Source organism: Hippopotamus amphibius, chromosome 12 (assembly GCF_030028045.1).
Source record: "Hippopotamus amphibius kiboko isolate mHipAmp2 chromosome 12, mHipAmp2.hap2, whole genome shotgun sequence".
Taxonomy (NCBI): Eukaryota; Metazoa; Chordata; class Mammalia; order Artiodactyla; family Hippopotamidae; genus Hippopotamus; species Hippopotamus amphibius.
The window spans coordinates 26,568,617-26,583,492 of record NC_080197.1 but is presented as its reverse complement, the minus strand read 5'-3'; the positions used below and the strand labels follow the sequence as shown (position 1 = coordinate 26,583,492).

At 48.5% G+C, this 14,876-nt stretch overlaps 1 protein-coding gene across 1 annotated transcript; it reads left to right on the top strand.

Annotated features, from left to right (window-relative positions):
* Positions 1–7,067: 7,067 nt before the first annotated feature.
* LOC130833938 (short palate, lung and nasal epithelium carcinoma-associated protein 2A-like) lies at positions 7,068–14,401 on the top strand. The gene is made up of 6 exons (XM_057704057.1): positions 7,068–7,215; positions 8,872–9,016; positions 10,085–10,192; positions 10,742–10,894; positions 13,035–13,116; positions 14,264–14,401. The coding sequence occupies exons 1-6, from the start codon at positions 7,068–7,070 to the stop codon at positions 14,399–14,401; spliced, it is 774 nt and encodes a 257-aa protein (XP_057560040.1).
* The last annotated feature ends 475 nt before the right edge of the window (positions 14,402–14,876 follow it).

Here is a 14,876-nt window from a genome sequence, read left to right as displayed (position 1 = left end):
CAAGATGATCAGGAAACCAATCAATACTTATGACAGGAGAAAGCTTCCACTTTAATCATATCAACATTGTTACTTCTTGGGTTCTGGCCTTATCAAGGTAGAAAAAGTAGTTTCACTTGTGACAACAGCAGCAGAATCGCGCTGGTGTGCAACTGGACAAATCCAATGGTCGTCAGCATTGCTCAGGGAATTTTGAGCAATTCAGATGAATAAAAACATAACCACAGGATAGGGAGGGTGGGAGGGAGTCGCAGGAGGGAAGGGATATGGGGATATATGTATAAATACAGCTCGTTCACTTTGGTGTGCCTCAAAAACTGGTACAAGAGTGTAAAGCAATTATATTCCAATAAAGAGCTTCGAAAAAAACCCCAGAAATCAAAGAAAGATGGTTAGTTACCTCCTCTCTTCAGATGGGTGAAAAGCTCTTAAGGTTTCTAGATGTTCTGTAGAATAGCAAGAATATGTAAGCTTCCTTCAAATGTTTTAAGGTTGAAAATTACAGCTATATTAATAATTTTGGTATTTAGCCTCATTGAATGAAATTTCAAAACTTTTTAAGTAACTGATAAAAAGCTATGAAATTTGGCGAGGAATCATTAACTTTTTGCAGGTAAGTTTCACAACACGTGGCTTCAGACAACATAAGTGTAAAATTCATGGTTACATCTTTCTTGATAATACCTGGCAGTTCATGCCTTGCTTCCCAAAGTAGTCATAGAAACACATATGTGAATAACGAAAACAGAAGTTCTCCTAGTCAAAGGATGGGGCCTCTACCCTTTTGAAAATTCACCAGGACTGAAAGTAAAACATAAAAGATTTCAGCTTTCATTCGTACCACAAAAAGAAACTCATCACGCTCACATGTGCCAAAAATATTGACAACGGCACACATCCAAACACAGTCTCAGCCCAGAGGAACACATATTCCTAAACTTTCACATCTTCAAAGACACAGAAACCGGAAAATAGGAATGACCCCTCCTTGCCATGTGACATTAATGAGATATATATATATATACACACACACACACACATATATATATATATGATATCTAAAGTCAGGTTTGCTTTAGGAGAAAATGACGGTTAGATTCTCACCTTCTATTATGCTACCTGGTAAAATGAGACCCAAAGGAGATAGAGTACTACCAAGAGATTACACAGTGATTGGTGAATTGGCCTAATATTATTAGGCTTTGTATTTACAAATCCCTTTTTGTGTTGAGCTCTTTATTAGAATATAATTGCCTTACACTATTGGGCCAGTTTTTGCTATACAACAAAGGGAATCAGCTGTGTTTATACATATATCCCCATATCCCCTCCCTTTGAAAAGCTGTGATTTAACAATAGCTTCAATTTCTAAGAGCAGATAAAAGAAACGGAGGTGCCATGCTGTAGTAATCAGAATATTCCAAGATAAAAGAAAGTACAAAACCTGAAAATAATTTCAGGGCTCTAGACATTTAGAAAGTTACAATTAAACCTCTGAATAAAAAGCTCTTGAGGACAAATCCACCCCAAAACAATATTGTACAAACTTTGGAGAAAGTAGGCAGATTTCAAAGAACTTGAGCGATGACTTACAGATGTCATACAATCTGAGGTTTTTCTTTTTTTCTTTTTTCCTGGAAAGCTGCTTTGCTTTAAAGCTTCTCATACTAAGTTTCCCAGCAGATGTACCTTTTTTTTTAACGATCAGTATACCCATATTTTCCACACAATTCTTTTATTGATTGATTGATTGATATATGTTTTGTTATTTATTTATTTTATTTTCATTTATTGGCTGTTTTGGGTGTTCGTTGATGCTCAGGCTTTCTGTAATTGCGGAGACCTGGGGCTACTCTTCATTGTGGTGCCCAGGCTTCAAATTGCCGTGATGTTCTCTTGTTTCAGAGCACAGGCTCTAGCTGCGTGGGCTTCAGTAGTTGCGGAGCCTGGGGTCAGTAGTTGTGGCACACAGGCTCAGTTGCTCCGCGGCATGTGGGAGCTTCCCGGACCAGGGCTCGAACCCGTGTCCCCTGCATTGGCAGGTGGATTCTTAACCAGTGTGCCACCAAGGAAGCCCAGTGATTGCAGCTTTATGCTGAAATAAAACTATTTTTTCATTAATTTCCTATATATCCCATCTGGTATCGAAAACAGTTCTTCGTGTTTCCCACACTCACTGATGTTACCGGCTCTAGAGCAGCTCCCATACTGGCGTCCTTACTGGTGGACAGGCGATGGGCGGCGATGAGCACTGTCCTTCCTTCCATGAGTCGATCCACAGCTTGTTGTACGAGGTCCTCATTTTCAGCATCCAGTGCACTGCTTGCTTCATCTCGGAGAAGAATTTTGGAAAAGCTCTCTTCACAAGATTTCAGCACAGCCCTCAGCTCTGTGTGCCCACAACCAGGGCAAGAGGGATCTCAGATGTTTGCAGAACTGGGCACAGGCAGCCAGGGAGGGGGGGGACTGCTGACCAGTTCAAGGCTCTGCTGGATGCAGTTCTCCACGTCCCAGGCCCAGCCTTCGACACCTGGGCTGCCACCTTCTCCCTGCTCTGGGCTCTGATGGTGGGAACACAGTCAGTGTGAGGAAAGCTAGCTCCGCAAGCCTCCAGCCCTACCCCTACTTTGCCCTGGCCATGTTCACGTGGAGGACAGCTTTACAAATCCCTGCTGAGCTTCAGGTGGACAACTGGAGGAGATGGACACTGGGCGACCTCGAGCTCTCTGCCAGTGTTCCCAGCCTGTTGCCAAGAGGGCACCCATCTGTACTTGCCGAACCGTGTTCCGGGTTGTCGCGGCCCCAATGCTCCAGGCGTTACCACCAACTCAAACAGCAGAGGCAGAGGAATAAACAGGATATTCTAGCCCAAGGACTCTCCTGTTCCACCAGCTGGCCTCAAGGTGATGTGAGTGAAAGCTCCTTCCCGGGGACCCAACTGCTGTGTTCCTGTCCTTGTGAGGCCTGGGTGAGCTGCCTTCCTTCTCTGAACCTCACTTTCCTCAGCTGGAAAATGGGGCTTTCCAAGCCTCCTCATGGGGTTATTGTGAGCACCAATGGTGAAAGTGGACCTGCTGCGCCAAGCCCAGGGCCAGACACCTACTGGGTGCTGGGCACTGCGGCCAAACAATGCGACTCACTGCTGCCTCCCAGAGGCTTCAAGCGGGAACATCCGATCTCGGCGCCAGAGGGTTCAGAACTGGGTTCACGCTCCAGCTCCGCTGCTTCCCATCTGTATGAGCTTGAGCAAGTCCTCCTCCCCTCTGAGCCTCCCACTCCTCGGCAGAGAAATGGGGGCAGTAACTCCCACCTCCTGGTTGGGAGGGGATGAAACACGATGAAGCAGGAGAAGCACCTGGACTTCTGAGGGTCATGTCTGGGCTGAGCTGGGGCTCCGGAGGATAGGGTGGGGGTCACACCACATTGAACTCAAGGTAGAAAGGACCTTTGAGCCATCTAGTCCGGTCCTTCCCATTTCTGGCCACGACCCACGGGGCACCTCCATCCTGGAGCCGCTGACCCTAAATATGTAGGGAAGGGCTCAGGCCTCCATACTTTAAACAAACATCTGAAGTGATTTTCTTTGAATCTGTTGTTAAAGCTTATTGCCAAGACGAGAAAATGTCAGCCAACCTAAAGGTATGAAAGGAAACAGGAAAATAAGTGGAGTTCAAGTCATTGTGTAGCCTTGGGTGAGTCCTTTTCCTTCGCTGGGCCACGGGCTCCCCAGACTTGCCAGCAAGGAGGTTAACTTGGTGAACTCTAAGCTCTCCTGTGGCCTTGATGTCTGTTACGGTTCCTATGTGGTCATGTGACCAGCAAGGAGTCATCAGAAGGGGGCGTCAGATGTGAGTGACAAATGTGTTAAGTCAGGACTTCCTGCGGGTTTGAGTGGCATGATCCAACTCACACTGGCTTCAACAAAAATAAAAGAGGGAGGGAGAAATGTATTTGAACTGGAAGGTCTGAGGCCTAGAGGACTTCAGGCAGACCTGGATCCAGGCAGTAAAATGCTGCATTTCCGCATTCCCTAAAATATGGCTTCATTCTCTAGTGAGATTGGCCAGATAATTGTGTCTAAATTGTATCTTTAAGGACAAGAACAGCCCCAGGCAATCTGTGGAGACCCAAAACCCCTTTTGTGGTGAGTGAACTCTTTTATCCACAATAGTGGTGACATGGTCTCCTTGATTTAGTAAATGTACGCCTCGGGTAGTGATGGAAATATATGTTTTCTTCATAGAAGGCTAGCTTGTGCTGTCTTGTTCTTGCATGTACACGTGCCTGCATGTGTGAACGTGCACGTGTTCACATGTGTAAGTATGGAAGTGCTTGTTCAAGAGTCCCACACACACGGTCAGAAGTAGGATCCAGAGGACCTGGGAAAGAAGGGAAGCATCGTTTCGCTCCACTTTGGGAGATTTAGCCTAGTGTACAGCAGACTTCACGGTCCCCCAAATGCTTTAGCTGAAGGGGGCCCTTGAGAGTGTGGTGAGGTCCTGTTCTCATGTGTGTTGGAGCCAGTGAAGCTGCAGAAGAGCGAGTGACCCTGAGAATATGGCTCCTTAGAAAGCAGGACCTTTGAGGTGCATGTGTGCCAGCCCCAGGCCCACTCCCAGGGGACAAGAGCATCTAGTAAATTTCCCCTCAAAGCTTGGCCAAGTGAAGCTGCCGACATCCGTGGGAGAAGCTGGCTTCGTCCTGGGGGTGGTGTGTGCTGAGACACTGCACCCAGCACCAGCCACTGTGTCTCCAGGAGGTCACGGGCAGCTGGAGGTGGGGTCTTGGGAGGTAGGGAGGGTGAGTAAAGGAAAGAGGCAGGCAGCCTGAGGGCACCATATCCCCATAGGGCAGCCAGACTCCTGCAGAAACAGCATCTGGGGCAAGAATCATACTAATGGGCCGAACAGTCTTGGAACAAAACGCAGAGGAAATGCAGCATCACAGCTCAGGGTCACACCAAGTCCCACAGGACCCTAGCAGTCAAGTGCCCAAAATCATGAGCATCTCTGGTGATGGGGCCTCACCAGCCTTCCAGGGAGTGGGTGGCTTTATTGGACGCCCCAAAGAGAGGCTGGGAGCGTTCTAGACAGAGGTCAGGGTCTTTGGGACCCACGTGAGAGGAAAGGCCCAGAGTGAAGGATGATAGCTGCTTGCTGAGGGCAGAGAACAAGGGGAAAAAGTCAAATTATGATGATTTGCTGTGACAGAAGCCAGCAAGGAGCTGAGGTCTTGACAGGGAGGGGCCACCTCAGCGGGCGCTCATGGAGGCTGTGAGGTGATGTCGAGGGCCAGAGACAGCTGAGGGGGAGAGTCCTGGGAAGAGGGAATGGTCTGTGCAAAGGCCCAAGGCAGCAAAGAGGCTGGCATCTTTCGGGAACAGAAGGAAGACTCGAGGGGCTGGAGGGAGAGGGAGATGAGCTTGGAGAGGCATCGAGCAGACGACACAGAAGTTGTGGGCCGTGGTGAGCACTTTGGGTTGAGGGTGAGGGTGTAAACCTCTGGCTGCTGCGTTACGAGTAGAGGGGTTGGGGCAGGTGTGCAGAGGGAGACGCATGTGTGGGGGCCTGTGGGGGCAGCCTGTGTGCCCTGGAGGAGGACGTCTGCTGACTGATTGGAGAAGGGAGGCTTGGGAGGACGGTAGTGAGCACCCTGTCATGGCAAGCACTTGCCCTGAGGCTGGCTTCACCGTGAGGGGTGCTGGGGAGAGCACTCGCACACAGGGAGGGTTGGGAAGAGTCACCCCACTGGCCTCTGACCCTGACTCTACGGGCCAGACTGGTAGCCCCGTCCCTCTCCCTGGCTTCCCGGGTGACCTCAAGCTGGTTGTTTCCCTCTCTGAGCCTGAGTTTCCAAAGGATGACAGAGTTAGGCTGGGTGATCCCTGTGCGTCCTCCTACCAGAACAGTCTCCAGTTCACCCATTCTCACTATTTACGCAGCTCCCCCCCACCCCCCACAGTGGCAACCGACTTGGCAGCTGGAGGCTCCAGGAGAACATGGTTTTAGTCCTGGCACAAAGTCCTCTCCATATCCATTCAGTTAATTCAAACATCCTCAGGGATCTTTGGGTTGGAAGTCTCTGTGTTCACTCTGGACAGGGGCTATTTTCTTTGGACTCTCCTTGGATGGCTCTGGAACCAGGGCTTGCTTCCGTGGGCAACCTCCCCCGTCCCATCGCCATCATATAAGGGCCATCCCCACCCAGCAGAATTCCAGGAGACGCTTCAGGGGAACAAGGATTTTGTAAGTATTTACCTCCAAACCTGTGAATGGTGGAGTTCCCCATAGATGTCACCCCCCAGAGAGGCCTTCAGGAGGCTTTGCAGGCAAGAGGCAGACGAACGGAGCCACGGGAATTAGCTACTATTTGAAATATAACAAATTAAGAAAGAGATTATGGGAGAAGTGCCAGACGGAGGAGCGATGCAGGGCATGTGTGGTCCCCATTTATTTGTTCCTATTTTATTCGACAAAATTTCTTTTGTTGTTCTGTGCTAGGAGCAGCATTTTTACTGTGGTCTGGGGACTCAACAGTGACATAAGTCACAGTCCCTCCTCTATGGACGCCACAGCGTGGTGGGAAAGGCAGACAAGTCATCACGAACTGGTACAGAGGACACTGATCAGAGAATGAAGGCAGCAAGATGGTGGAGTGGGGCCCCTATCTAGACTCTGGGGAGGGGCCTAGAGTGGGATTCATAGAGGACATGCTGTCTTCCTGAAGCTGGAGAGTCAGCTGGAAATGACTTGGCTACAAAGGCAAAGAAGAGGGGAATGTTCCAGGCAGAGAAGCCAGCATGTGCAAAGGAGCTCTGTGTAAAGAGCATTGACCTGGAGTCAAGTGTGCCTTTTCATAGAGTACCTCCTCCCCTCGTGGCTGTGTATCTCTGGGCAAGTTGCTCTAGCTTTCGGACCTGGGCTGCCCGTCTCTGAGAGAGGAGACGACCACATCTATCTTAAAGGGCTGTTAAGTGTAAGAGTGATGGGTGCTCATCAAAGACCCCTTTTCCCTACAGGTAATTCTCACTCTTCTTCCTCCCATGACTTTCCAGGTTTCAGGACAAGATGTTTCAGCTTTGGAAGCTTGTTCTCTTGTGCGGTCTGCTCACGGGGACCTCAGCACTTCTTGTTGGCAATGTCGTTGGGAATCTTCTAAATGATGTTTTGAACACGCTGACAGGTCTTCTTCGGAACTTTGACAGTACGCTTCAATGTGAGTCAGCAAGAAGGATGATCAGTGTCACCTAGGAGCTGGCCTCCCAAATGCTCTGCATGTATTACCACAGGCTGCCACCAGGGGCTGCACTTTATGGGTGGTTTCATGAGAAAGGTGGCTCTTTGGTTCCTGGTTCATTCATTGTGGAGTTTTCTAGAAACAAACGATGCTTACATGAATATCACTTTACATTTTAGATTATGGTAAACTCTTCTAACATCTGCATAGGATAAATTCCTAACAGTGAGATGTCCAACGTTCAAAAGTATGCACATGTCAATTAGAGCAGATATTGACAAATATGCCCCTATGTCAATGTTTTCTGCAATAGTCTGTGAGAGTACCCTCTGTTCTACTCCCTGGACAGCACTGCTGTGGGCACCTTAAATGTTTTGCCAGTGTCACAGATGAAAGGTTATACTTCATCTCACTTCGCAGTTCTCTAATTATGAAAGAACTCACTCACTTTTGCCATATTTTAGGAGCCACTTACACACATTAACTTAAATACTTTGTTTATATTTTTAGCATATTCTTCCGTTGGGTCATTCCATTTTCCTTCTTAAGGTGTATGACCTAATTGGAAATTGAGCCCTACCTAGCTGACGTAGCTTTAAAACTACCTACCTTTCTAGGGAGTCATAGCTCCTTATAATTCTGATTTCTTAACGGAACATGGCCTTTGCATTTTATGGAAACATTAGCAGCACACGGACAAACATTCTTTGTGGGAGAAACTAACTTCTGTAAATGACTGCCTTTCAAACCTTGCCAGGGCTCAGGCAACCTTCAGAGATGCAAAAGGGACCCACTCTCTAGTTTCCTTGCTGATGGAATTGAGCTCAGCATCACACGTGTCTGGGTAAAGATCACCTAGTAAGATATAGGACCCAATGTAATTTCCATCTCTGTTTGCATCATTATAACTAGGTAGATCCTGTCCTTTGCAGAGACATGTTGCAGGACTATGATTCCATGTCTTTGCTTGCAGCCTTTTGTTTCTCCTTGAGCTAGTTGCTGCCTTGTTGTTTTTCATGTGAGTGATTTTCTACACATATCTTCTTCATTCTTTTCAAATGTGCCATTCTACAGATGCCATGTCATTTCTTCTTTCAAAGCCCTCTTTTCTCTGAAGACCCCCATTAGGACACTCTCTCCTCCTGCTCCTCTATGAATTATTGCTTCTAGGCCTGCTGCAAAGCTATCATCCAGGGACTCCTATGTGCCACTTTCAAGGCATGGAGACATAGTTTTTCCCTTGATTCTCGATTTTCCATTTCTTAGTTTATTCTAAGTTTATACTGTTTGTGTGAGCATCTCATTAGAGCTTCACTACTAGAAGCTGAGGTGCAATCACTACCTATCGGCTGGTCAGTGGATTGACTGCTTTGTTGGATGAAGGATGCATGTGTCTTCGTAGGAAGGCAGCATGGAAGGAACAAGGTCTCCCTAGCTAGGTGACATCAGGCCCGTTTCTTAAGCTTTTGATCCTTTACTACTTCATCTGAGGGCAGATACTAATAACACCTACTAGACGGAGTTGTGATCAAAATCAAATGCAATCACATAGGCAGATAGTCTCATGCAGTACCAGGTGCATGGTAGCTGCTTGATTAAGTTGTGTGTCATGCTAAATGGAGATTTCTTTTGCAGCTATTCTTCAGCAAGTGACGCCCAATTTGGATGCGCTCCAGGGACCCAGGTCTTGGGGAAATGCCCTGCAGATGATGCAGGACTTTAAGAACTGGTTGGAAGATATCCTTTCTAAAATTTTCCAATTAGTGGCTCAGGCGACAGGGTGAGTTAATGCTTCATGGTACAGATCCTTGTTGGAAGCCAAGAGAATATCTGTCTTTGGGGAGGGAAGCTGAAGGTCAAAGACAGCAAGGTGAATAAACCTTGTGTCCCAGCGGAGCCAAAGTGGCCTGAGGCCAGCTCTACCAGAACTTGGGTAAAATAGAGGCAGGGCAGCAGGGCCTAGCTAGGCATCTCAGGGCTTTGGGCTTTCTCATGCTGTGATTCCACGGTCAGCCCCTCTACTTAGATGTGGTGCCTAATGTCCCTTTGCCAAGGAATCAGGCCTTTCTTCTTTGAATATGGCAGAGTATAAAAGTGCGAATGCCCTCAGAAGAGAGGAAACTAGAAGCCACACCATATAGGTGGCTGCACACATGAAGTTTTGGAGTTAAACAGTTCTGGGGTCAAGTTCTGGCTCTACATAAAAAAAGAATGAAATAATGCCATTTGCAGCAACATGGATGGATCTAGAGATGATCATACTAAGTGAAGTACGTCAGACAGAGAAAGACAAATGTCATATGATACCACTGCTATTTGGAGTCGAAACTATAACACAAAGGAACTTATGTACAAAACAAACAGGCCCATGGACATAGAAAGCAAATTGATGGTTACCAAAGGGGAAAGGGGAGGAGGGATAAATTAGGAGTTTGGGATTAACATACACACACTGCTGTATGTAAAACACACAGCCAACAAGGATATACGGTATCGCATGGGAAGCCACACTCAATATTTTGTAATAAGCTAGTGGGGACAAGAAGCTGAATCACTTTGCTGTATACCGGAAAATACACAACATTGTGAAACACCTCTACTTACATTAGAGCGCAAATTCTGGCTCTGGCACACATTCCCCTTGGATTCTTGGGGGATATCACATCTTTCTGAACCTCACATGCCATGCCGTCCAACGCAGAGGATCAGACTTTGAACAGGGCTCTCACGAAGACCCAAGAAGACGAGGTCAGTGAGGCTCAAATGCTCAGCACGACGCTGGCCTAGAGACGTGCCCAGCAATGGCCGTCACGGGGACTGACAAGGGGCAATTGTGGTTTTTGCACAGGTTGGATATCAGGAACGTCCGCATCCTGGATATCACATTCCAAGCGGCTCCGGATGACAAATCTGCTAGCCTGAGTATCAACATCGCTGCTGACATCAGCCTCAGCGTGTGAGTATGTGCTAGAATCTAAGGTTTTGGATATGCAGTGACGCATAGCCGATGGATCTCCAACCTGGAATCAGATAAAGAGATAGGAAAATGAGGATGTGTAGAAGACTCTTTATAAATGTAGTGCTCCTGGATTCATTAGCTATGAGATCTGGGGATAGTGACTTGGCCTCTCTATACCAAATGTTTCCCCATTCTGAAAACAGAGGTAATAAGAGTACTTTTCCCTCGTGATGTTGCTGTCATGATTCAATGGATTAATCCAGGTAAAATGCTTTTTAAAACACCTAACAGAGGATTTGTTCTCTACAAATGTTAACTATGCTTTTCATTTTAAATATCCGTGTGAGACTGTATAGAAATTTCACATGGACCAAATCCATGTGGCCAGGTGAAGAAACTTCTAATGTGACAAGGTAGATCCCATGTCGACAATATTGACATTATCCATAGCCATCCCATGGAATATCCACACAGATGCAGGAACCCCAGTGGGCAACGTGAAGGGACTTGTCACCCTGTGTTATCTGTGAATCTTCTTTCCCGCAGGCCTCTGTTGGGCAAGGTTGTCGACCTGGGCCTCAAACTGAACCCTCAAGGGAGTGTCAGCATTGAAACCGACCCCACGACTGGAGCCTCCAAAGTGGTCATGAGACAATGCACCATCAACCCAGACAGCATCTCACTCACCGTGCTGGACAGGTCAGGCCCGCCCGTCTCAGCAGAGCAGGGCCCCCACAGGAGTCGGGATCCCCGAGTGTCAGTCCTATTCCTACACCCTACCTGGGAGGGGGCACAGTATGCTGACCAAGAGTTCCGACTCTGGAGTCAAGTTCGCTTTGCCACTAACCTTGTGGCTTTGTAACCAATTTAGCCTCTCAGAGCTTCAGTTTTCCCATCCGTAAACTGAGGATGAGGATAAATACCTATTGGGAGACTACCAAGCGGCCCAAATGAGAAAATGCAAGCGTTCAGCACACAGCCTGGCACATACTAAGCTCTCGGTAACAATAACATCCATGCTGACTCTCTCTTCTTCTTCCCATTACTGAGACAGGAGTGGTGACCTCTCCAACACAGCTGGGAATTTGCCTCTTTCACCTTTCAGTTGATCCATTTCTGCTTTGTGCTTTTTGCAGCCTTAGTGTTAGCTGCATGCACACTTATTGTTATGGCGTCTGGAGGACATGACCCTTTTGTTTTTATGTCCTGTCTCTCCGTCATAATAATGATGACAATAGCTATAAACTGCATTGACCTTCTTGCCTCCAGTTAGCAAGGGGGAAGAGGAGTAAATGCCTACCCTGGGCTCTACTTTCAGATTGTCCCCAAATCACCCTCCAGCTGCTGGAAAATTCCTGAAATGAGATCTTGAAATAGTCATCCTCTCCATTTCAATCATTGATCCCTGGTGACCCACAAATGTACATCTTAAACGGTGTGCTTGAAAGAGCATGTTTAGCCCAGGGAAATGCGTGCAGGGAGAAAGGCTGGCAGCAGTCACGGCTGGGAGAGGAGCTGTGGTCTGGAAGCTGAAGGCTGGGGCAGGTTGCCTTTGGCAGGGATCAAGGCTAAGCCAAGAGCAGAGGTCAATGCATCCTAACCCAACAAGGGATCTGAGCACAGGTTCCCTAAAGACCCCCCAAACCAAAGAAAGTCTCCGCAACCTACTATCACTTGTTAACATGGAGACGAAATTCCAAATGCTTGAGCCCTGCTGGACACTGCCTTGCCCAGAGCCCCAGGGAATTCATGCTGCCCTTCTGGGTCCCAGGGTCCAAATCTGTAAAATGGCATCTGACTCACTGCCCCAACTCCTCTCAGGGCTTTTCTCTGCACTTTGGGTGGAATCCCAAGCCCTCACCAGGGCCGCCTGGGCTCTGCCTGATCTGGACCCACCCTCACATCACTGCACTCTCCCCCTGGCCCCCTCTGCCCTGGACACGTAGCTTTTGCTCTGTGCCTCAAACTTCTTCCCACCTTAGGACCTGTGCACGGGCTGCTCTGCCTACCTAGAACATTTTTCCGCCATCCCATCTTAATATACTTCTCATCCTTCAGGGTCGCAAACAAGGTTCCTCCTTTCCTCTCTTCGAAGAATCTACTCTTGCCCTTCTGAGCATTTGTCACAAGTTGTCGTTGTATATTTAATTGTTTGTTTCCTTCAGTGATTCTTTCAGCCAAACATGTATTGTGCATCTGCCAGGCAGGCCCCGTTCTGAGCGCTGGTGAATTTCCTGGTGACAGCAGAAAAGGAATTTCTCTTGTAGCGCTTACTGTTTTGAGGGAAAGGCAGAGAGATGAGCATTCAGTCCAACACTAAAGAGCCCACAAGGAAACGTTTAGATTGCACACTTAACAGGGCACTATGATACAAAGCCCTTCTTTAGGCAAGCAGGCAGGGAGGGCTGCCCTGACGAGGGGACAGTCACGCTGAGAGCTGAGAGTGGGAAGGAGCAGCCTCAGCAGAACTTGTTTCCTGTGTAGGCAGCAGGTTAGGGGCTGCCAGTGCTCTGCTGATTCCGGTGTCCCCAGTCTCGCTTGGTTCCTGGCACGTCGTTCGTGCTCTGTTACTCTGTGTGGAATGAGTGAATGCATGGAGGGATGGATGCCTAGATGGGTGAGGGGTGGACGGATGAGGTCTGAGTGCTGTCATGAGACCCTCATGAGCTCCTGGGGTGAGCTGCTGGTCAGACATGGGGTTCTCAGTGATGATCACCCTGGACAGAGACTCAAGTCCCCTGACGTCAAGCGGCTCCACCGCGCTCTGGCCTCTTCCCACCCCTCCTGCTCGGCTGCTGACCAACATGACCCAACTTTATCAGTTCCCTGTCTTTTCCAGACGCACTGGACTGCTCAACACAGCCGTGGACAATCTGGTCAGCCTCGTGAGACAGCTGGTGTCCCTTGTAGCGCAAAACGTGGTGAGTCTCCACTCATGGCGGCCCAGAGCTAGGGCTGCTGGGCGCAGGTGCCACAATCCCTGGCCTGGCTGTACCCTCTGGGCACCTTCCCCTCTGAGGTGCACACGTCCCTTTGGGCTGTCAGCCGGTGCCCCTCCGTCTTTCCTCAGCCTGGCGGGCGGGGAGGGGAGGAGGGGAAACACATCAGATGAAATCCCTGGGTCCCACACTTGAACGAGTGGCCCTGCCCATGCATAGCCTATATGCCTTTAGCTAGTATTTTTCTTTAATCAACATAATTTACTTAAATATATTTAAATGTTTATTTTGAAGAGGCATCTTTATGTCCCTATCATAAATACAAATTATTACCACATCATATATTTAAAAATAAGCACAGACCTCTAAAATAGCTTTTATTCTCTGTGCATCACACAAACTTACATGTATCATGTGTAAGATTCCTGGACATCATATCCAAAGCCACGTGTACCTTGTGCAAGAAGCTCCAGAGATCCTAAATTAGTCACTCTGGAAGGGGGCTGGGAATCTGGGTTTATGGGGAGAAAAATCCGCTGGGTGGCTCTGTGATTTTCAGCTGCAGGGTCACTGCTCAAGGTGTGGTCCTGCCACCAGCAGCACTGACCTTGCGTGGGCACTTGTGAGAAATGCAGACTCTCAGGTCCTACCCCAGTCTTGCCTACTCAAGATTTTGCAGTTTAAGGAGATCCCCAGGGAACTGTACCCACACCAAATCCTGAGACATACTTGTGTATGATTCCCAGGGTCCCATTTAACTCCAAAATTCCAGAGTTCCAAAAGTCAAGGTTTCTAAGAGTATAGCGTCCTGGGATGTTCACAGTCTAGATGCTTAAGTATCTAGGATTGTCATGTTCTGAGGTTTTACAATTCGAGCATCCTATGATTCTCAGATGTGGGCCTTCTAGGTTTCCATTGTTCTAGAAGCCTAAACGTCCAAAGTTCCAAGATCCCAAGCGGTGAGCCTCTCTGTGGGTGGCAGACAGTGTGCTCCCAGCGGCACATGATCAGTCCTCTTGCTTCTCCCTTCTCCCCTTCCTATTTCCTTCCCTCCCACCCTCTTTCCTCCCTCCCTTCCCTCTCTCCATCGCTCTCTGTGTCTCTCTCCCTGGCTGCCCGCGGCCCTCAGGTGTGCCCAGTGCTCCAGATCCTCTTCAGCCTCCTGGATCCGAATTTGGCTCAGGAAATCATCCGTAAGTCACAGCCTGGGGAAGCGGGGGGCTCCCTCTGCAGCCTTCCAAGGGCAGATATGCCCCTCTACGACTGACCCACAGGCAGGTCTGGTCAGGGGACCCTGCAGAAACTGAGGACCCGTCATCCTGAGCAAGTGGGGAGGAGAGCATGGCTGGAGGGGTCCCTGCAGAACTGGGGCCTCTCTGGGCCTCTGAGAGCTCTCTACTGCCCTCCTTGGTCAAGCCTGCAAAACCTGCTGCGAAGAATGAAGTGAGGATGAAGATGGGCCAGATCTGGGGTCAGCTCCTGGATCTGCTACTTAGCAACTGTGGGCTCTTGGTCAAGTGCCTCCACCTCTCTGAGCCTGGGGTTCCTCCCGGGTGAAACAAGATTGTAAACACTGCAGGGTTGATGAGTGGGTTGAAAGATAAAGCAGAAAGAGCCCAAGATCCAGTAGGCATTGCACTGAACACTGCCCCCTCTCCTTCCTTTCTTATGAGGCGCTATGGCTTGTCCTCCAACCCTAGGGGCTTTCTTTGACATGGGTCTGTAGCATGCCTGGGCTTGCT